This window comes from Saccopteryx bilineata, chromosome 1 (assembly GCF_036850765.1).
Source record: "Saccopteryx bilineata isolate mSacBil1 chromosome 1, mSacBil1_pri_phased_curated, whole genome shotgun sequence".
Lineage (NCBI taxonomy): Eukaryota > Metazoa > Chordata > Mammalia > Chiroptera > Emballonuridae > Saccopteryx > Saccopteryx bilineata.
The window spans coordinates 95,554,362-95,578,038 of record NC_089490.1 but is presented as its reverse complement, the minus strand read 5'-3'; the positions used below and the strand labels follow the sequence as shown (position 1 = coordinate 95,578,038).

At 41.3% G+C, this 23,677-nt stretch overlaps 1 protein-coding gene across 1 annotated transcript in view; it reads left to right on the top strand.

The window, feature by feature from the left end:
- The window catches only part of LOC136319266 (antigen WC1.1-like), a 29,149-nt gene extending 11,903 nt beyond the window's left edge, over positions 1–17,246 (top strand). The window contains exons 4-13 of the mRNA XM_066252597.1: positions 4,531–4,620; positions 4,694–5,008; positions 6,100–6,414; positions 9,861–9,902; positions 9,983–10,297; positions 10,543–10,575; positions 12,389–12,514; positions 13,699–13,794; positions 14,411–14,510; positions 17,078–17,246. Coding sequence (XP_066108694.1) covers positions 4,531–4,620; positions 4,694–5,008; positions 6,100–6,414; positions 9,861–9,902; positions 9,983–10,297; positions 10,543–10,575; positions 12,389–12,514; positions 13,699–13,794; positions 14,411–14,510; positions 17,078–17,246 — 1,601 coding nt within the window. The remainder of the gene's footprint in view (positions 1–4,530; positions 4,621–4,693; positions 5,009–6,099; positions 6,415–9,860; positions 9,903–9,982; positions 10,298–10,542; positions 10,576–12,388; positions 12,515–13,698; positions 13,795–14,410; positions 14,511–17,077) is intronic.
- Positions 17,247–23,677: the final 6,431 nt, after the last annotated feature.

Genomic DNA, 23,677 nt, shown 5'->3' with positions numbered 1-23,677 from the left:
GAATTGTTTTCTTAATTTCTCTTTTAGACAGTTCACTACTGGTGTATAAAAATGCTTCTGATTTCTGAATATTAATTTTATATCCTGCTACCTTGCTGAATTCATTTATCAGGTCCAGTAGTTTTTTTACTAAGACTTTAGGGTTTTCTATATACAGTATCATATCATAAGCAAATAATGATAATTTTACTTCTTCTTTTCCAATTTGGATGCCTTTTATTTCTTCTTGTCTTATTTCTAGGACTTCCAGAACTTTGTTGAATAAGAGTGGTGAAAGGGAGAACCCCTGCCTTGTTCCTGATCTTAAGGGTATTGCTTTTAATTTTTGCCCATTGAGTATGATGTTGGCTGTGGGTTTGTCATAGATGGCCTTTATCATGTTGAGGTATGTTCCCTGTATTCCCACTTTGCTGATAGTTTTGATCATAAATGGGTGCTGGATTTTATCAAATGCTTTTACTGTGTCTATTGATATTATAATGTGATTTTTCTCCTTCCTTTTGTTTATGTGATGAATCACATTGATTGATTTGCAAATATTGTATCAACCTTCCCTCCCCAGAAAAAATCTCACTTGATCATGATGTATGATGTTTTTCATGTATTGCTGGATCTGGTTTGCTAATATTTTGTTGAGAATTTTAGCATATAAGTTCATCAGGAATATTGGCCTATAATTTTCTCTCTTTGTAGTGTCTTTGCCTGATTTTGGAATGAGGATTATGCTTGCCTCATAGAAGAAGCTAGAATGCCTTCCCTCCTCTTGAATTTTCTGAAATAGCTTGAGAATGATAGGTGTTAATTCTTCTTTGAATATTTGGTAGAATTCGCCTGTGAAGCCATCTGGCCCAGGGCTTTTGTTTGTTGGAAGTTTTTTGATAACTGTTTCAATCTCATGTGTTGTAATCTGTCTTTTAGGTTTTCTGATTCTTCCAGATTGATTTTTGAAAGATTATATGTTTCAAGGAATTTGTCCATTTCACCTAGGTTGTCTAATTTTTGGCATACAGTTCTTCATAGTATTTTCTTACAATCCTTTGTATTTCCACTGTGTCAGTTGTTACTTCTCCACTCTCATTTCTAATTTTATTTATTTGAGTCCTCTCTTTTTTTCTTGGTGAGTGTGGTTAAAGGTTCATAAGTCTTGTTTACCTTTTCAAAGATCCAGCTCTTGGTTTCATTGATCCTCTGTATTGTTTTTATAGCCTCTATGTCATTTATTTTGGCTCTGTTCTTTATTATTTTTTTTCCTTCTACTTCCTCTGGATTTTACTTGCTGTTCTTTTTCTAGCTCTTTTAGATGCAAGGTTATGTTGTTTATTTGAGCTTTTTCTTGCCTCTTAAAGTATGCCTGTAATGCTATGACCTTCCTTCTCAGGACTGCTTTTGCTGTGTCCCATAAATTTTGAATTGTTGTATGTTCATTTTCATTTGTCTCAAGGAAATTTTTACTTTTTTAAAATTATTTTTATTTATTTATTCATTTTAGAGGGGGGATAGAGAGCGAGAGAGAGAGAGAGAGAGAGAGAGAAGGGAGGGAGGAGCAGGAAGCTTCAACTCCCATATGTGCCTTGACCGGGCAAGCCCAGGGTTTTGAACCGGCAACCTCAGCATTCCAGGTCAATGCTTTATCCACTGCGCCACCACAGGCCAGGCTCAAGGAAATTTTTTATTTCTTCCTTGATCTCATTGTTAACTCATTCGTTATTTAATAACATGCTGTTTAGTTCCCAAGTGTTTGAATGTTTTTCAGTTTTTCTATTGTAGTTGATTTCTAATTTCATGCCATTGTGGAGGAGATGTTTGATATGATTTCAATCTTCTTAAATTTACTGAGACTCATTTTGTGTCCTAACATGTGGTCTATCCTAGAGAATGTACCATGAGCACTTGAAAAGAATGTATAGTCTGCTGCTTTGGGGTGAAAGGTTCTGAAGATATCTGTTAAATCTAGTTGATCTACTGTGCCTTTTATGTCTGCTGTTTCTTTGTTAATTTTCTTTCTGGAGGATTTATCCATTGATGTTAGTGGGGTATTAAAATTCACTACTATTATAGTATTGCTGTTGATCTCGCCCTTTATGTTCGTCAACATCTACTTTATATATTTAGGTGCTCCTATATTAGGTGCATAGATATTTATAATGGTTATATCCTTCTGTTGGATTGCTCCCTTTATCATTATGTATTGACCTTCTTTATCCCTTACTATAGCCTTTGTTTTAAAGTCTATTTTGTCAGATATAAGTATTGCTACCCCAGCTATTTTTTTGTTTCCACTTGCATGAAATATTTTTTCCATCCCTTTACTTTAAGTCTATGTGTATCTTTTGTTTTAAGGTGGGAGAGACCCTCATATTCTGATGAGCCACACTCTAGCCAGCCACCTCAGAGATTTGAACTGACGACCTCAGCATTCCAGGTCAAAGCTCTATCCACTGTGCCACCACCGGTCAGGCAAATCATACCATTATATATTTTAAATACCTACTGATTGTTTTTGTTGGCTTGCTCCATTAGTTACTGAGACTGGTGTTTTTACTTGTTTTTCTAAATTACAGAAACCCTGCCCTCACCACAGCATCTTCAAAGCCCATAAATCTTCTGCCAGTAGTCTCCCTAAAGCCCTTCAAAGTCCTGCTGCCTTGGTGCCCCCCCAAAATCGTATATGTTTGGGGTTGCTATGAAGTAAAATGTTATCAACATTCATGTACAAGTTCTTGTGCAAATATTTTCAATTCTCTTCAACAGAAGTTAGTTAAAGACAAACATTTCTCTTTTTGTTTAGTGGTAGGGTAGCATTTCTGTATAACATGGTAAGTGTCCTGGTTACTAATGCTACCCAATAAATTTTCCCAAAAACCTTCACAACTGAAAACAAATAATACATTCCATTTTGCTCATGAGTTCCTGGGTCAGAAACTTGAGAAAGACTCAACTTAGCAGTTTTATCTTGGGGTCTCTTATGTGCCTTCCCTGTCATCTGAGGCTAAAGTCCTCTGAAGGCCTGACTGAACTGGAAATCCAGATGGCTCCCTTACACAGATAACACCTGGTAGTTCAGCTTGACAAGGCCACCTCCCTGTGGCCTCTCCAACATGATAGTCTCAACAGAGCCAGACTTCTCTTAAAGTAAATGTCCCAAATGAATCATGGGGACACCGCACAAATTTTCTGACCTAGTGCTGAGAATTAAGCAGTGTTGAGAGGGAGGGTCAGTTAAGATCAAGTTAAAGAATCCCAGTGGAAAGGAAAGGAGGGAGGGAGTCATGGGGAGGGGGACAAAGGGAGTATAGTGGGGGACACGGGGGTGGGAGGTGGGGTGTTACATTGAGTGAGACACTTGAATCCATGTTAACACAACAAATTAAAATTAATTTAAAAAACAAAGTCAAGTTAAGGAGACATGGACCTCACTTCTTAAAGGATGTAGTACCAAAGATTTTGTATATTTGTTCATTTTCTAATTTCTACTTTTAGTTCTGTCCATTGTTGTTTTATAGATCTAAGACTTAGGATAAAAAGAGGTTAGACCTTTTCACTATGTCTCTTGTGACCCTTTTTATATTTCCTATTTTTTGCCACTCTGCATTCATTCTATATATTTCCTCTGATCTTCTGTTTTGGTATTTCTACCATACGTTGATCTACTATGTTATCACGCTCCTTCTTTGAGTTCCACCAACTTTTTAAGCCTTAGAAATTTAATATTCTTTTTGTTCTAATTTCTCTGTCAAATATGCATTTTGTCATTTAATTCTACATGCATTTTAATCATAGTTATTTAACCTCCTTTTCAGGTAACTCCAATTTAGATGCCCTGTGAAAAATGTCTCTAATATAACCGTTTTCATCTTGATTTTTCATCATATCTCTTTTATATGGGAATTTTCTTAATGACACTGTAGATTAAAAAAATGTAGAAATCCTTTAGAAAGCATTTTATTTTGCTTCCTCTAAGTATCTGACTGAGGGGGTGGATCACCTCATTTAAAGGAAAGTGAAGTTGTTAGAAGCTGAGCGTCCATTTTTGTGAGGACTATCTTTAGTTCACTTTTCTTTCTATGGTACAAGGGTTCTGGTTAACAAGGCTGGTCCTCCATGGCCCACTCTGAGTTATACTTTGATTTCCCCAAACCCTGTGAGTCTGGACAAACTGCTGAGCTTTTCAGAGTCTCAGCTATAATCTTTGAATTGACAAAAGTCTCAAAGGATAAGAGGCTCATCTCGGCCCTTAACTTCTCTCTGACAGCTGGGTTCCTCAAATTCCCACTGCCTTGGTAGCTCTAAAAGACTTTCAGATGATATTGACATACTCCAGTAGTCTAAACTCAGTTTTCATGCAACGCCTGGCTTAAAACAAAATTTGGCATTGTCAGAGCAGAACTGTCCAGAAAGAAGGTGAAATCTAATATTATAATAACATGGCTGCTATTTTACAGCTTTCATTTCAGACGCAATCACTGGGTTTATTAGATAGTTCAATTCAATTTCCTGCTCTTCAACCCGACTCCCCCTCTGTTTCTGTAGGAAACCAGACTCAAGAGTTGCTCGAGTGTGACCCCATGTCTGAACCACCAGGCTCTGCAGCCTCAGAAGAGAGCACTGCCAACTGCTCAGGTGAGGGGCCCCACAGCACCAGAAACCCTTGTCTTTCCCTGTGTAAATGCCCCAATGGCCTCTCTCTCCTCAGACAGCAGACAGCTCCGCCTGGTGGACGGGGGCGGTCGCTGCGCCGGCAGAGTGGAGGTCCTTCACCAGGGCTCCTGGGGCACCATCTGTGATGACAGCTGGGACCTGAACGATGCCCGGGTGGTGTGCGCACAGCTGGGCTGTGGAGATGCCCTCAATGCCACGGTCTCTGCTCACTTCGGGGAGGGGTCAGGCCACATCTGGCTGGATGACGTGAACTGCGCAGGAAAGGAGTCCCGCGTGTGGCAGTGCCCTTCCCGGGGCTGGGGACAGCACAACTGCAGGCACAAGGAGGACGCAGGGGTCATCTGCTCAGGTCTGCGCTGCACATTGTCTATAGGCTGGGGGGGGGAGCAGGTGGGGCCCTAGAGGGTGGGAGTCGGAGCCCTGAGAGGACGTTGCTGAAAGGGCCAAAGGAGAAGGAAGCTTCCTTCCATGGTGCCCGTCATTCTGGCAGCTGTGGAGAGGGCGCTCCAGTGTCCTCCGCAGCCGCTGAGGCTCCGTGCCTCCTTCTCAGCAACGTCTCCTGACACAGCCATTTCTTGAAAGCTGGGCTCACTCTGCAATTGCCTGTCAGTAAAATCTTCAGATCCCACTGATGTAATGAATAATCATAAATTGAGTGGTTTAAAACAACACAGATTTCCTATTTTATGATTCTGTAGGTTAGAAGTCTGGAAAGGGTCTCACTGGGCTGACAGCAAGGTGTCCACAGGGCTGCATTCTTCCTGGAGGCTCTGGGGAAGGTTCCTTTACCCTGCCTTTTCTAGTTTCTAGAGGACGTGTGCATAACTTCACTCCTAGCTCCCTGTCTTTTTCTTCAGACACACTACCTTGCCTCCCTCTGACCTTTCTTCCTTAGTCATATCTCCCTCTGAACGGAAGCTGGGAACGTTTGTATATTTAAGGACAGCAGGTCTAAAGATGTGATTAGACTGGCCTCACCTGGTTAATCCATATCCCAGGTGAATCTCTCCATCCGAAAGTCCTTATCTTAGCAGTAACTATAGAGTCCCTTTAGCCATAAAAGGTAATACTTCACCGGTTCCATGGGCTAGGATGTGGAGATCTCTGGGGGCCCATTATTCTGATCACCACCCACTATCCACAAGCCCATTCACATACTCTGTCGGAAGTGAAGTCAGGAAGCAGCCCTCATCTTTCCCTCCCGGCAGAGGACCCGGGTTGGTGTTCCTCTCTGTTCATATTCTACTACATCATTGTGCCAGGAGTAGAGAGACACCAGTGTACAAAGTCAGGGAAAGGGACACAAATTTCAGTCTTGCCACTTAGTGGGCATCTCCTCAGCAGAGTCAGCAACAAGTGTTCACAGCAGCTGGGAGAGAGAAAACGCCGAGCGTTGAGCGGGATGCTCACTGTGCCCTGTCTTCCCTCTTCCGCGTTTAGAGTTCCTGGCCCTCAGGATGGTGAGCGAAGACCAGGAGTGTGCTGGGTGGCTGGAAGTTTTCTACAATGGGACCTGGGGCAGCGTCTGCCGCAGCCCCATGGAAGCCACGACCTTATCCACGATCTGCAGACACCTTGGCTGTGGGGACAGTGGGACCCTTGGCTCTTCTGTTAATTTCAGGGAAGGTTCGAGGCCCCGGTGGGTGGATGGAATCCAGTGTCGGAACACTGACAGGTCTCTCTGGCAGTGTCCTTCTGATCCTTGGAAATACAATTCATGCCGTCAAAGTGATGAAGCTTATATCACATGTGCGGGTGAGTTACTGTCTGTTTCTATGTAGGATGTTGTTAGTGGGACTTTATATCTTCAAATCCAAGAGGTGAATTTAAGATGAGTGTTACAAAATGCAGTTGGATGAGATGATTTAATCCACATGTTGCAATCTTGTTAAAAAAAATTAAAAACCTGTGCTTATAGCAGTTTATGTGAAAAATACCAGAGAGATTAGAAAAGAACAACATGTGGGCAGCATGAGTAACACTCTGATCAACTTTCTAAGGAATTTCTAACTAATTAGGAGTGGTTAAAATATATGCCAAGCACCTTGAAGTAAGTAAGGGGCCGAGCAGAGAATCAATCCTGATTGCTCGGTCTCTTAGACTTATAGTATTTTACTCTGAGATGCATCTATACCACTTAGACTACCTCTCAAGTCAGTCTGTTGGCTGATAGTAGTTGAGTGCCTGTAGTTACAGATCTATACATTAGGTAAGAGCACAGAGCAGAGAAAAATATAGTCACTGGTCTCATAGAGCATACAATCCTGTGCTGAAAACTCTCAGGAGGCAGAAATTTCAAGTGTCATGAAGAATGAGAAAGTGCTTGGAAGTATGTAATTTGGGCAAAAAAAAATATCCAGGTTATATTAGATGGACTCCCGAAGGATGAGTAAGAGTTCCTTAAAAGAAGAAAGTGGAAAAATCATTTTGGTCATTGTAAATACTGAGCTGGGACAGGGTGTGGTATATTTGAGATACTGAGAAAATTCCATTAGGCAGAGCAGAAAGAGGGTGAGGGAGAGAGGTGCAAGGTGCTGGAGTATTGTATCCAGTGCTGGGAATAAATTTCTTTTAACTATCAGGGTGATGAATTTGTTGACCCGCAGTAGGGTGACCTGGCTGGAGAAGTGCTGCTGGCACATTTCATTGTCTAGGTGCATGTGTGCCATGTGCAAAAACAACTAGAAACCATGTCACAGGGAGTCTGCAATTAGGCTAAGAGAAAAAATGCCATAGTAGATGTATCCTGGTCGTTGACCTCAGACTTTGAAAGACTTTCCATGGAAGAAGGAGGGGCTCACCATGAGCTGCTCCAGGGAGCAGGGCCCTGACTTGACGGATAGAGGTTACAAGGAGGCAAGTTTGGGTCCACTATAAGTACAAGTATCATAATAGAATCTTTCTACTGTGAAGCTCCCCCAGGGAATAAACACTATTATAGGAAAAAGAACACTGGAGGTGGCCTGACCTGTGGTGGCACAGTGGATAAAGCGTCGACCTGGAATGCTGAGGTCACTGGTTCGAAACCCTGGGCTTGCCTGGTCAAGGCACATATGGGAGTTGATGCTTCCTGCTCTTCCCCCTGTTCTCTCTCTCTCTCTCCCTCTCTCTCTCTCTCCCCTCTCTCTCTAATAAAAATGAATAAATAAAATCTTTAAAAAAGTAAATAAATAAAAAAATTTTTTTTAAAAGTACACTGGAGGCAAGAAGGATGGCCAGCCAGCCTTTCCTTATGTCCCCTTTTGCCTGTCTCTGTCTCTTCTCTGAAGCAGCCACACCTGCTCCTGCTGGGCTGTAGAGAATTTGTGTTCTTTCCACTAGTTCGTTTTATGCTTACAGAGAGGCCAATACTCTTTCTTTCACTTAAATTATGAAAACATTACTTATTTGTTGTAATCATGGAAATATGTAAAATGTAAAAAGAAAAATAAATCACATATTAAAATTTCTTCTCCAAACATGTGTATGCAGTGTTCATAGGAATAATGAACCCTTTTATTTTCCAAATTTCTCTATTTTATAAAACATATCCCACTCTTATAACCATAAATGGGTTTATTTGATGGTGTATTTTTTTTTACAATAGTAGGATTATATCATATACATTATTCTTATATTGGCTTTTATTACTTAACAGTATATCCAATATCCCTCCCGGTAAATCTAACTTATTTGAGAACAACAGCAAATATTTCATTCATAACAGGCTAGTACTACAGTTTGCCTATTTGTTGATAGTATAATTGCTTTTAATCTCTCCCCCTTCCCAACAATTTTGTAATAAAATTTTTACACCTGTATTTCTACATACTGAGTGAGTCTATTACTATATGATGAGGGCCCTTCTTCTGGTGACAAACTTCTTCCTCCTGACCTTATATTATAATTTCCCAAAGACTCCACCAATCTCTCTCTCTCTCTCTCTCTCTCTCTCTCTGTTTCTTTCTCTCTCTCTCTCTCTCTCTCTGTCTTTCTCTCTCTCTCTCTCTCTCTCTCTCTCACACACACACACACACACACAAGTATATACACCTTATTCGGGTCTTCCCTTAACAATATGCTGGGAGTGGCCTCAAATTCACTACTGGGAAGATTATGGTGAGAGATCCTTCATAGGCAGAGGCTCATTCCCTTCTTTGCCTCTCTTGCCTCACCTCTTTGTCTTTTCCCTGTTGAAAACCAAAGATACAAGGATTGGCAAAAGTTGGTTTACAGCTGTAAAACAAATAAATAATACAATAATTAATTAATAATACAAAAATAAATCTGGGTCCTCAGTATCCCAGGCCGAAGCTCTATCCATTGTGCCACAGCCTAGTTAGACTATTTCTTTTATTATCTTACTGATTAGCAAGAATTTTAAATAATTATATTTTATTTAAATGAAATTAGATTTTATTCATTTATTAAATAAATATTAATCAAGACCTATATATGGTATTTATAGATTTTCAAGGTATATTTATTGAAAGAATGCATACAATGTGCCAGGCACTGTCTTAATAGCAGAAACACAGAGGTGAATAAGATATGCAATGTCCAGCCCTGGCTGGTTCACTCAGTGACAGAATGTCGGCCCAGCATTTGGAAGTCCTGGGTTCAATTCCCGACTAGAGCACACAGGAGAAGTGCCTATCTGCTTCTTCACCCTTCCCCCTCTCCTTTCTCTCTATCTTTCTCTTCCCCTTACGCAGCCAGGGCTCCATTGGAACAAATTTGGCCCAGGTGCTGAGGAAGGCTATGGCCTCCACCTCCCGCACTTGAATGACTCAGGTCGCAACGGAGCAACGCCCCAGATGGGCAGAGCATTGTCCCCCGGTGGCATGCCAGTCGGCTACATACGGGAGTCTGTCTCTCTGTCTCCCCACTTCTCACTTCAGAAAAATACAAAAAATAAAAATAAAAAAATAATATGCAAAGTCCACCTGTGGGGGAGGTTCCACTCAGGTGTATGGGATGTGATGTGTGTGTGTTTGTATTTGTTGTGAAATGTCGAGAGTGATAAGTAAAGTAATTTCAGCAGGTGATAGACTTTAGGCTCTAGTAAATGTCTCAGTAACTCGGTCCATTAGATTAATTATGACGCTTGTGTTTTAAACTTGTCACTGGACTGAACCAAGGACCTTGAATAATCTTGTTATGGGGCAAGACCACGCCCAGCCGTCCCTGACCCCGTGCTTCCCCAATGTCTGCTTCTGCAGGAAGGAGACCCAAGAGCTGTCCCAATGCTGCCCCCTGCAAAGGTACACCAGCTCCCCTCTTGGATCCCAGGGTTCCTTCCTCCCACCAGGGGCGGTAACAGGAGCTGCTGCCGCCTTTTCAGACAAACAGAAGCTCCGACTCAGCGATGGAGACACGAAGTGCTCAGGGCGGGTGGAGGTTTGGCACAATGGCTCCTGGGGCACGGTGTGTGATGACTCCTGGAGCCTGTCAGAGGCCGAGGTGGTGTGTCAGCAGCTGGGCTGTGGCTCTGCCTTGGAAGCCCTGCAGGGGGCGGCATTTGGCCCCGGAAACGGGAGCATCTGGCTGGATGAGGTGTGGTGCAGGGGCAGCGAGCCCTCCCTGTGGGCCTGCCATGCGAAGCCCTGGGGACAGAGCAACTGCAAGCACGAGGAGGATGCTGGCGTGAGGTGTTCTGGTGAGCGGAGGAGCGTGGGGTCCGCTCTGACTGGGGGGGGGGGATAGTGGGGGCCAAGGGCTGGGCTGGGGGTGGATGGGGAGTTTGTACTCAGAAAGCATCTAGGTGCTGTAGCCCTGGATCCAAAAAGAAGGAGCTGGGGGGATTGATATTGTGGTGAGGGATGATTTCAGGGCTCAGGGGAGAAGTGGCTACACTGTGGTCTGCCCCATTCCTGTGCTCAGAACTCCGGTTTTTCTCTCCAGGTGAAAGAACAACATTGCCCACCACTACAGCAGGTACAGTGCCACCATCCACGAGTGGGGGAGAATGTTTGAATTCTTGGGACGGGTTCTATAGAATCTCTGACAGAATTAGCCAAATCAGTAAAGGAAAGAGCGTGAGGAGCGACTAGGTAGCAGGGAGGCAACAGGGTATTTTCCTGGGAGAAATTCCCCTCCCTTGACTCACTGTGCCAGAAGTTTCCCATGTCCTCAGATCATGGGAGGCTGAATTTTGCATTGCAGAATCTAAGTTGATTGTTTGTTTTTTACCTTCCCCAGTGTGTTTCTTAGTTTACTTTGTTCCTTAACTTTCATGTTCAGATCAAAACCTGACATTGCCCTGAAAACACTGATCTCCCTATCATTTGAAGGCTGTGTGTTTCTCTTTCAACACGCTTTTCTCTGGGCTGAGACTTGAATAGGCATGCTCCTTGCTCTCAGCTGTCATTTTCATCAATTCCTCTTCTGTGTTTCTTCTCAACATATGGCTACTTTGAAATTCACACCAAGAGGCAATACCCTGCACTACTTCCATTGGTTGCTGTCATCATCCAACCATCTGGCCTCTCCCCCTCATCCACTGAGGACGGCAGCACCGGGCTCACCAGGTTCCTCACCCATGTCGTACTCCTGGAACCCTTGGTGGTTACTTCAACACCTTTAAATGCAACTAAGGCCACAATCCTGACCACTCAGTTCGTTGAGTTCCTCATTTTTAAGCACCTTCTCTTCCATCCTACCTCTGGCTACGTGTACACTACTGACCATCACTAACTACACCTTGAAATCTTGATTTCTTTATTCCATTCTTTGATTATTGCTTCTTATCGTATGGCTCATAACCGTTTTTATTAAAAATTTTAATGTATTGTATTAACAGGGTTTCAAGTGTCCCACTCAATATAACATGCTCAACCCCCTGTTGGCCCCACAATTTACCCCCTTGCCCACCTCTCTACCTCCTTCCCCCCTTTTCTTCTGGGACTTGCTGCCCTGTTAGCTGTATGTGTTATGTTATATAATTTGGCCAGTCCCTTCACCTTCCTTGATCTCATTCCCTCATCCCCTTTCCCTCTGACAGCTGTCCTTCCGTTCCTTGTAGCCCTACCTCTGTTTCTATTTTGTTGTTCAGTCCATTGTGTTCATTAGATCCTACATGTAAGTGAGATCATATAATGTTTGTCTTTTTCTGTATGGTTCATAAACTTTGATAATCCTTTTCTAATAATTTTTCATTTTCATGGAGCTACCTTATCATTCCCCTATCAATTTTTTTTTTCCCTTTCTCGCTCTCTGGTAGTGAGTAGAGGTGTTTTGGTGGATGAGGCGACCAGGACGTTTGGCTAGAATTTAAGGAGGGTACGTTTGTACCCAGAAGCACTTCCTGGATTCACCTGTTTTTCTGTGCTCTGACTCACGGAGAGGCTATTGCCTTACCTTCTGTGATAGAAGAGACACCTGTATTTTTAGGGGCCTGTACTATGGAATCTACATATTTGGGGGAAAAGTAACCATGTCAGTATAGGAAAGACCTAATGTTTAGTTATTTACATTCCTATAAAGTTGTGTTATCTGTAATGCTCCAAAGCTTTATAAGCTTCTATTTTCTAAAAGTCCTTGAGAGCCAGATTCAGTTCTGGTTGGCAAAACTTAGGCAGGACCTGGGTTAATCACATGTTGGGGTTCAAGAAGCCCCATTGTATCTGAATGGTGATTTTATGGTTTTGAGGAATCAGGAGATGTCCAAGATAAAGGGGGTTCTCCTGGGCTAATGACTCTCTCTAAAAACTCATGCATGGCTCTCTTCTTTCCTTTGACACCAATTTAGGCTCAGGTCCTGTCCCTGGCATCTCCCTGCCTGAGATTTTTGGCATCATCCTGGGGGTTGTCCTCCTCCCGGTCTGCAGCATCCTGGGGATGCGGCTGCACAGATGGAGAGCAGTACAACAACAAGGTAGCATGGGGATGCCTAATTATCTGGAAAGTAGCAGGAAGGGTATTGAGCCAGTTGTGATATAAAGAAAAGTGTATAAGTATTGATTTTCATCCCCATTATCTGGCAAAACTCCACCTTCTCTTCAACAGATTTCAAAAGTTGAAAAAATTGAATGCTTGGTCCTGGGTTGTATATAAAACTGTTCAAAAAATATGACTTCCTTAAAAATTTATAACTTCTTGCCTGACCAGGCGGTGGCGCAGTGGATAGAGTGTTGGACTGGGATGCCGAGGACCCAGGTTCAAGACTCCAAGGTCGCCAGCTTAAGTGCAGGCTTATCTGGTTTGAGCAAAGCTCACCAGCTTGGACCCAAGGTCACTGGCTCGAGCAAGGGGTTACTCGGTCTGCTGAAGGCCCACAGTCAAGGCACATATGAGAAAGCAATCAATGAACAACTAAGGTGTTGCAGCGAAAAACTGATGATTGATGCTTCTCGTTTCTCTCTGTTCCTATCTGTCTGTCCCTACCTCTGACTCTGTCTCTGTAAAAAAAAAAAAAAAAAAAAAAAAAAATTTATACCTTCTTGTGTGAGTAATGTCAGTAGAATTCAGTGTAAGATCAAGATCGGGGTTGGGCCTGACCAGGTGTTGAAACAGTGGATAGAGCATTGGCCTGAGATGCTGAAGACCCAGATTCGAAACCCCAAGGTCACCAGCTTGAGTGCGTGCTCATCCAACTTGAGTGCAGGGCTGCTGGCTTGAATGTGGGATCATAGACATGACCCCAGGGTCACTGGCTTGAGCTCAAAGGTCACTGGCAATAAGCCCAAGGTCACAGGCTTGAACCCAAGGTCACTGGCTTGAGCAAGGGGTCACTGCTTCAGCTGGAGCCCCTTAGTCAAGGTATGTATGAGAAAGCAATCAATGAACAACAAAAATGATGAAACTATGAGTTGATGCTTCTCATCTCTCTCCGTTCCTATCTGTCTGTCCCTATCTGTCCCACTTTCTGTCTCTCTGTCTCTCTCTCACTAAAAAAAAAATTCAGGAGGGTCAGGCACAAAAGGGCACAAGGCTAAGAAAGGGGCCCTGGTAGCCCATAAAGGTTTCTCCAAGGGTAAGCATTGGAGAACATAAAGGCTTTGTCTTTTGGTAAAGGAAATATCTCCCAGGCAGTCTCTAAACTCATGCCATTTCCCCCAGGTTTATCTACTGTTATTGATGATACTATTACTGAAGACATGTACGAAGAGGTTGATGATTACCTCCAAGCAGCAGAGGACCAGATGGCTGTCTCAGGTGTGTTCCATGCCTTCCCCTCTGTTCATGAACTATCTATGAGTTATTTTCAACAACCACTAACACAACCTCACTCAATCAGCTTCCTCTTAAGCCAGGAGCAGCAAGCCCTCCCTCTACAAATCTAAAGTCTCAAGATTTTTTCTGAACTATGACATTGGTCTTCCTACTATGTGAAAAGTCTTTCTGTTTGTCTGTGATGATTTTCTCCCTGCCTGATAACCTCTCTGATGATTCAGTGACTAAGCTGTATGTTCCCTTGATCCAAATTCATCCTCCCTCAGTCACCAATGTGTGCATGTTATATGTTACAACTCTGTACCATATACTTGAAAATAACACCTGAAACTTATAGCTAAATAACTTTTGTTAATGTTTTATGGTATGAGAGACCATGTTAGAAAAATATTATTGATCTTGATATATTGGAATATTTATAAGATTTAAATAATATCTGAGGATATTGAGGTCAAATATATACCTTTGAGATAATCATGGAATATGGTATGTATATTTATTAGCTGTTAGAATCTCTGCATTAGAAGGGACTTAGGGCCTTAGTCCAACCCATATTTTGTTATTCCACTTAAGTCCTTGTCTGTTTTCAATGCCACAGGACATAGTTATGAAGATATTGAAAAGTACTCTGTTCCTGAAACTCTTCGCCCTAAAATGAGTGAGAGTTATTATATCCAAGGAAAGAGAATTGATGCCAGGTATTCCCATAGAGTTAAGTGGACAACTTGGTTTCCAGTAACCTTACTTCCTTGTGATGGAGATAAGTTTAAACATATTAATAGTTAGCTTTTCTTTACTGTCAGAATCTAGGTAGCTTTATATACCTAGATAATATCAGCTCTTCTTTATCCCAGGTATATGTAGCCATTTCATCTCTTTTAAGAGGAGAAACAGCCTGACCAGGCAGTGGCGCAGTGGATAGAGCATCGGATTGGGACACAGAGGACCCAGGTTCGAAATCTTGAGGTCTCCGACTTGATTGCAGGCTCATCCGGCTTGAGTGTGGGCTCACCAGCCTGAGCGCAGGGTCGCTGGCTTGAGTATAGGATTATAGACATGATCCCATGGTCGCTGGCTTGAGCCCAAAGTCACTGGTCACTCGCTCTGCTGCAGCTCCCTGGTCAAGGCACATATGAGAAAGCAATCAATGAACAACTAAGGAGACTAAGGAGTCACAACAAAGAACTGAGATGCTTCTCGTCTCTCTCTCCTCCTGTCTGTCCCTATCTGTCCCTCTCTCAGTCTCTCTGTCTCTGCCACACACACAAAAAAGAGGAGAAACATTGTATTCTCTGGGTTCGTGTCCATCTTCAACTGATGTAGACATGTCTATGAGTTGCAAAGGCTTTGTTCCCATTTTTATACCCCAAATTGAAATATATGTTCTGACAAATTTGGGGGCAATTTCAGATTATGAGAAGTAATCCAGAAATTTTTTTTTAATATCAATGTAAGTTAAGTTGTGAGGTATAAAAAGTTGTTTGGGGGGAACCATTTGACCAAATATTTTAAGTTGAAATTGTCCACTATTAATGCAGAATATGCAGGGGCCTTAATTAGACCATCATAATATCTCAACACTAGAAAGAAACTAAAATACAAATTTCTCTCAATGTTTCAGTTGGCAAAGATCCTCGTTCCCTTAGATTAGGCTTTCTGTTTATATGGGAGCATGTGGTCCCTGGGGAGCAGGGAGATTTGTTTGAGCTACCCCCTTTTGGCACCTGACAGGGGACCCAGATTGTCTTCATGGATACTTTCAGGCAGGTATGATCTGTTATTGAGGTGTTGAGGGCAGGTCATCTAGGACACTCGAGAGAGGTCATCTCCAGCCTCCATTCCTTAAGAAATCAGACCTGAAGAATTCAGGTCTCTTGTCCACTCCTGGCCATTATTTTTCCATTATTTTTCTTTTCAAACTGTCGAGTTCAAAACAAGACTACACAAAGTAGCTGAATCAGTCTGAAGTAGCTCTATCTAACCTTGCAGACAAGCCCTGGGCCCCCACAGATATTTTGTAGCCACTTAGTACTAGCCTCCTTCCACCAGAGGACTCTGTCTTGTCTTTATGTCCCCACTGACATCAGAATTCTCCTTACTGTTTCAGACATCCCTGTGCAGTTTTGTAGAGAAGTTGAAGACTCTAGCATGAGAGAGAAAGGATCCTCACTGGTCCTAGAAGATCCTGAACATGAAGACATTGAGCTTGACACTGTATAGTGCCATTGTTGGGGCAAATAACTCTTCAAAGAACCTTCTGTGATATTGTTTCTCAAATAAATGAGGGTCCTGTCTTCTTCATTACTGCTAAGTTTTTACATGTACCTATGATGAAAGGAAATTACTTATAATATAAACTCTGAGCTTTATAGATGGATGCTATTCTTTTAAGTATCTAGGTATTTTCCCCCTCACTGACCTTGGAAAATTCGGTCTTCAAACATTCTTTTTTACTCAAGTGAAATCTCCTTTGAAAAATCAGTGTGACCACCTCCCCTCAGACTACACTCTTGCTTTCCTTTAGACACAGAGAAGTTCACACTTTCCTTGAATAGCATAAAACTCTGTCCCTGAAGCAAGTGCATTCTTTTAAGAAGGTAAAATCAGAAACACATAACTGAATATTCCAAAATATTTTACCCATTCTCTCTAAAACCTAGAATTGAGGTTCAAAGTGAGGGTTGGTCACATAGAAAAGAAATTATTACAGCTCTTCTAACTTAGCTCAAATTCTTAGGAAATATTAAAAACAAAACTCTACTACTACATAAAAATATGTTTTCTTGCCTGACCAGGTGGTGGTGCAGTGGATAGAGCATCAGACTGGGATGCAGAAGGACCCAGGTTCGAGACGCCAGGATAGCCAGCTTGAGCATGGGCTCATCTGGCTTGAGCAAAAAAGCTCACTAGCATGGACCCAAGGTCATGGCTCGAGCGGGGGGTTACTCAGTCTGCTGAAGGCCCACAGTCATGGCACATATGAGAAAGCAATCAATGAACAACTACGGTGTCGCAATGAAAAACTGATGATTGATGCTTCTCATCTCTCTCCGTTCCTGTCTGTCCCTATCTATCCCTCTCTCTGACTCTCTCTCTGTCCCTGTAAAAAAAATAAAAAATTAAATTAAAAAAATATATATCTTTTCTTTCTAACTACTTTTTCTCATTTCTAGTTATTCCCCAACATACTAAATCTCCCCCTTCTCCAACAAATTTTACATTCTATTGTTCATAAATTCTATTGTTTTCCATCTTTTCTTAATAGTATCTGTAAGGTATTTTTCCCCACCAAGAAAGAAGGAAGGGGCCGGAGCCACAAAGTGTGGAATAGTAAAGGTTTTATTGAGTACCACGCTACCTGGACGATGTTCTCTGGTCCCGGGGCTCAGGGGTCAGAGAAGTCACAAGGGGTGACCAGCGTGAGAGATATTTAAAGGGTCCCTAGGGTGGTCAAGCTAATATGACGTGGTGAAATCTCGACTGGCAGGCGGTTGTTCTTTTCCGAAGGGCTCTTGAGAAGTTTCTTTTGATGTGCTTGGTTGTGGGCAGCCCTAGCCAAAATTCCCGGGCCTGAGTTCCTCACGTGACCTCCCCCATTGCCCACCACCCTACAGTATCTGTTTTCCATTCTCTTCTCTGACTGTATTTGTTTAGACACCCAACAATTCTAACCTCTCCAATTGTAAGAGCTTTTTAAGTGGCTGTGTTTACATTGAACTCTGCCCATCCCAAACCATCCTCATATATTTATTAGAGCTGCATCAGAAGAGAGAGCTAGGAGAAGAGGAATAGGCAAGCCAAACAATATTATGCTCTTGCCTAAAAACACTACTAATTTATTATCTATACCAAAATTTCCAAAATTCAGTTATTTGCATGACAGTATAATGAATATTCCCATACCTGCGTTCTAACTATATAATTATGTAACCAAGATTTTCTTTACACTCTCTTTTTAACTTAAACATTTTGTTCTAAAGTAAAATATATATCACTACCAAAATAGCTATAAAATAATAGAAAATTTTTTGAAGTTCACAAACTACAGGTATATTTAGTATTCGTTAATACTCCCCATGCACTAACTTAGATCAAAATGTGGAAAACAATTTACATTAGAAAGCTCAAAACCCATAGCCTGTGAAGTTCTTCACATTTGGAACTCTCCTTTTTTTAGTACTATTAGCTATTTCCTCGCAGTTATGTTCGGAGCAAGCAATATTGAACTGGTCAGCATTTCCTAAACCATCAGGTTCTTTGGAAATTTTATAGTTTATACATGTTTTTTTTTCTTTCTGAAATGGCTGTCTTTACTCTCCAGTCCTTACCTTCTTCTACCTCATTTCTCCCAAGTGGGTTAATGTAATCATCAAATACTTAATGAGATAGAGTCTTAATGGAGACTTATTTATTTTTACCTCTTAAAATAATTTACTTAAGCAGTGAATAAATTTCTCATTCCAGAGAATATGTTTCTTTGCTTTTACTACCTCTCTTAATACGTGCATTTCTTGAATGAATGTTGTCTGACTCATGCCGTTACAATTTCTTTTCCCAAAAACGGTACAAGAATTGATTCTGTCCCTTGTGCCACATATTTCAAATACAACAGACAAACAGAAGCAACATTCACTCTAGCTGACCAACAATAAGCTTTTAGAATCTGTTGATTTCATTTAATCATCAAATGAGAATTAAGACAAACTCATTAGTTGATTATCTCACTCTTTTTTGCATGTCACTTTACACCTTTGTGTATATCCTGCTAGAAAAGTTTGCCTGGATCTCTCCAAGTGGCAATAATTCCCTGGAACAAATCTGAGTTTTAATCCATTGGTAATTGTCCTACTGTACTATATTGACTAAATTACCAATTAGAGAAGACTCAGTTTCCAATGAGAAACAATAAGATTGAAAGAGAAGTAAGACTTGTTTACCAAATCAGAATCAGACTCTGAATAGCAGCATGAAGCAAAGAGAAGCCATGTGTTTGAGATCTGAAGATCCTCTTACTCCAAAGAGAGTTTGAGAGAATGACTTTGCACCAACCTCTGTGGGAGGACTATTTTCCTGACAGTATCTCCTCTGAGGCAGGTGTATACCAAGCTACTAATCCTAGTGTCAGATCTGTGCCAGGGTCAGGCAGATGGATCTGGAACACTTGGGAAACATATTTTTTATTCAGATATAAACCCAAGAATATAATTTATAAATCTAAATTAATATCCAAATTTATTAAATTTGATTGAGTAAAGAGAATAAAGTGGAGATCTGCAAGACAGAATTCTTGCACCTCTGCCCTCTGTCAATCAAGAAATAAATGCCTATCACCTTTTACATGAGGCTGTGAAAATTATATGATATGGCCAGGGTGAAAAGAGCAGAGGGACTCCACAGAAATAAGTATGTTAAATATTGTTAATTTTGGCTTTTCTAATGAGTACAAAAGGGATGATTACTTGTGGCTGTCCAAAAGTTAAGAGCTCACATCCATTGAAAAATGCAAAAGATTATGTACATGAAATAGGAATCTACTCTCCACTGTGGAATTAGTATGTGGTAGAAGAAACAAGCAAATAAGTTTTAAAATATTATGTACATTTGTAAATATAAACAATAGGAAAGTTTACTATTACACTTCACTACCCAGCTAGCACTTCTATTGTTAAGGGCAAACTACTGAGTGTATGCTTACATGGAAGCAGTAAAAATTAAACTTGAAAAATTATATAAAATACAGGAAAAACCTAAAGTGAACAAAATCAAGATATAGAACTAGTCACCCACCATAAAAGAATTCCTTTATCCTACTTCTTTGTATTTATATCCACCTCTCACCCAACCTCACCCCCTCTTCTATCACCTGGCAACTGCTAATCTGTTCTCCATCTCTATAATTTTGTTATTTTGATAATGTTATATAAATTGAATCATATAATCTTTGGATCTAACCTTTTGCAACTGACTTTTTTCACTAAGTATAATATTCTTGAAGCGCATGTGTATTGTTGTATGTATCAGTAAAGTTCATTCCTTTTTATTGCTTAAAAGCATTACATTGTATGGCTGTATTGAGTTTGTTCAACCACTGACCCATTAAAGACATTTGGACTGTTTACAGTGTTTTCTTATAACAAATAAAACGTCTAAAAACATTTGTGTACAGGTTTCGTGTGAACATAAATTTTTATTTCTCTGGGATAAATGCCCAAGAATGTAATGGTTGCATCATATGATAAGTGCATGTTTTAATTTGAAGAACCTACCAAAACACTTTCCAAAGTGGCTCGAGTCCCACCAGCAATGTATGAGAGAGCCAGTTTCTCTGCATATTCATCAGCTTTTGATATGATCATTATTTTTCATTTTAGCTGCTCTTATAAATGTTTAGTAGTCAACCTATGCCTTTTAATTGGAAAATTTCATCTATTTACATATAATATAATTATAATATAGTTGGATTTAGCACTACCATTTTGCTCTCTGTTTTCTTCTTGTACTATCTCTCATTTGTTCATCTTTTTCTGCCTTTTTAAAAGTTAATTGAATAGATATAATATTCCATTTTAATTCCTCTATTGGCTTTTTAGCTGTATTTTTTTATATCAAATTTTAGTGGTTCCTCTAGGCATTATAACATGTACTATTATCTTATCACTGTCTCTTTTGAGGTAATATTATACTACTACATCATATAAGAATTTTTTTTTTTTGCATATTTCTGAAGCTGGAAACAGGGAGAGACAGTCAGACAGACTCCCGCATGCACCTGACTGGGATCCACCCGGCACGCCCACCATGGGGCGACGCTCTGCCCATCCTGGGCGTCGCCATGTTGCGACCAGAGCCACTCTAGCACCTGGGGCAGAGGCCACAGAGCCATCCCCAGCACCCGGGCCATCTTTGCTCCAATGGAGCCTTGGCTGCGGGAGGGGAAGAGAGAGACAGAGAGGAAGGCATGGCGGAGGGGTGGAGAAGCAAATGGGTGCTTCTCCTGTATGCCCTGGACGGGAATCGAACCTGGGTCCTCCGCACGCTAGGCACATCATATAAGAATTTAAATATTGTACTACAAAATATAAGAATTTTGCCACAATATAGTTCTATTTACTTCCATCCTGAGTGCTATTGCTGTTATACATATTACACCTTGCATGGATTTTGATAACTATACTACCTACACCTTTAGTTTTGCCTCAGTCATATATGTTTCGTAGGAATTAAGAAGAAAAAATGTGGGACCTGGCTGGTTGGCTCATTGACAGAGCACCAGCCCTGCATGTGGATGTTCAGGGTTCGATTCCCAGTCAGGGCACAAAGCAGAAGTGACCATCTGCTTCTTCACCCCTCCCCTTATCTATTTTCTCTCTCTCTCTTCTCCTCCCACAGCCATGGCTTGTTTGGTGCGAATGCATCAGCCAAAGGATGGCTGCATTGAGCTTCTGCCTCAACCACTAAAAATAGCTCAGTTGTGAGCATGGGCCCAAATGGGCAGAGCATCAGCCCCAGACAGGGGTTGAGGGTGGATCTCAGTCAGGGCACATGAAGAAGTCTGTCTCTCTACCTCCCCTCGTCTTATCTGGAAAAAGAAGGAAGAAAAAGAAAATGTGATCTCTCATAGTTTCTCATATGTTTGCCATTTACTCTTTACTTCCTGTAGAACTGTTTCCATCCACTGTCATTTATTTTCAGCCTAAAGAATTTCCTTTGGCATTTTTTGTAGGGACAGTCTGTTAACAATAAATCTTCTCAGTGTTCATTCATCATGACATTCTACTAAGCAGAGAAATTTTCTGGCTTTTGTTGACCCTGGAATGTTATATCCTCCAAAATCAACCCTTCATAAAAGGCTCATTCATAAGCAATATAAATCATTTGAAATTATTTCTGCTTATCTCCCTAAATCTAAACACTGAAAATCTGTTCACCAATTCCTGGAGGCTTTTTGAGCACGCAGTCCATAAAAAGCCTCATCCTGATACTCTCCCAGGTCTGGGTAGTAAAGCTTGTCCTAACTCTCTTCCTTAAATTTTCCTGATTTTTATCACCAAAAGTCATAGTAGCCTTCTCTCTTTTGTGGCTTCACTGGCACCATGTATCAGAAGTAAAATCTAGCTGACCAGGTGGTGGCACAGTGGATAGAGCGTTGGACTGGGATGCGGAGGACCCAGGTTCGAGACCCCGAGGTTGCCAGCTTGAGCGCGGGCTCATCTGGTTTGAGCAAAAGCTCACCAGCTTGGACCCAAGGTCTCTGGCTCGAGCAAGGAGTTACTTGGTCTGCTGAAGGCCCACAGTCAAGGCACATATGAGAAAGCTATCGATGAACAACTAAGGTGTTATGACAAAAAACTGATAATTGATGCTTCTCATCTCTCTCCATTCCTGTCTGTCTGTCCCTATCTATCCCTCTCTCTGACTCTCTCTGTCTCTGTAAAAAAAAAAAAGAAGAAGAAGAAGAAGAAGTAAAACCTAATATCTTTTGTAGGTATACTTTACTTTTTATTGCTTTTATCATTTTTCTATAGCCAATGGCCATGTAGACTACACTGAGAGAAGCCCTGGGCATCTTCCAATTTCTGTGTCCTGCCAAACTTACAAAGATTACAAGAGTGAGCATAGTTTAGACTCCCAGGCAGCATCCAGACCAGTTAAATAAAATGTTGACCTCAACTAGTAAACAGGTTACCAGTCTCAGTTCCTATATTAGTTCACAACCCCTCCACATATTAACTATGTGATGGAGTTTTTGGAAGATGTACTCTTTACTTGGCCACTGCTACAGGATATCTCTCTACCCTGAAGAATCATAGCAAAACCACATTAGTATTTTAAATACTTCCCAGGCCCTGGCCAGTTGGCTCAGTGGTAGAGCATTGGCCCAGCATGTGGATGTCTCTGGTTTGATTCCCAGTCAGGGCACACAGGAGAAGCAACCATTTGCTTCTCCACCCCCTTTCTCTCTCTCTCTCTCTTTCCCTCTTTCTCTCTCATCCCCTCCCGCAGCCATGACTCAATTACTTCGGGCGAGTCGACCTTGAGTGCTGAGGATGGCTCCACGACTTCTGCCTCAAATGCTAGAAAATGGCTCCATTGCTGAGCAATTGAGCGGCAGCCCCAGATGGGCAGAGCATTGCCCCCTAGTGGACTTGCCAGGTGGATCCCACTTGGGGCACGTACCCTCCTCACACTAAAATAAAAAACTAAAACTAAATAAATAACTCCCAGATCAAAGCAATCTTGAAGCAATATGTTTTCAGAGAAGAAGCCCATTGGTCTGAAATTCTTTCTCTATTAGTTTAATCATGTTAGACCCCTCCATCCAATCTATAAGACTCATGTAGCCAAAAGTTCCTGATTTATCTGTCTATATCTGAATCTTCTCTGTCTAGGTCTCCCTTTCCTTGCTTTCTTCCCCCTTGGATGCAGACCTGTTGGTAAGTGCCAAGTAGTCCTTTATCCACTTACAATAAAGAGAGATAGTTTATATAATTTGTGTAGAAGGTTTTAGAATTGGACTGACAAGAAATTACAATGTCCTGAAGAAATAAGAAGTGAAGGATTTGATAACCAACTAGATATAAGAAACGAGTGAGGAGTCTATATGAACTTGAATAATAATTGAAAAAATTAGCCTAGGAAATTAAAGATGAAAAAGAAATAATTATATAAAATTACATTTTAATTGTTTTATAAAAATTTGGACAGGATAAGGAAAGCTGTTTTCATTCTCTCTTACTAGCCAACTTCTCACCCTCAACTTTGAAACTCACACCCAAGTCTGGTGTCTAGAAATTGTTTAAAAACAGATAAGGTGACATCTCAGGAAAGAGCATACATGAATGTTCAGGATTTCTTTATCATAAGT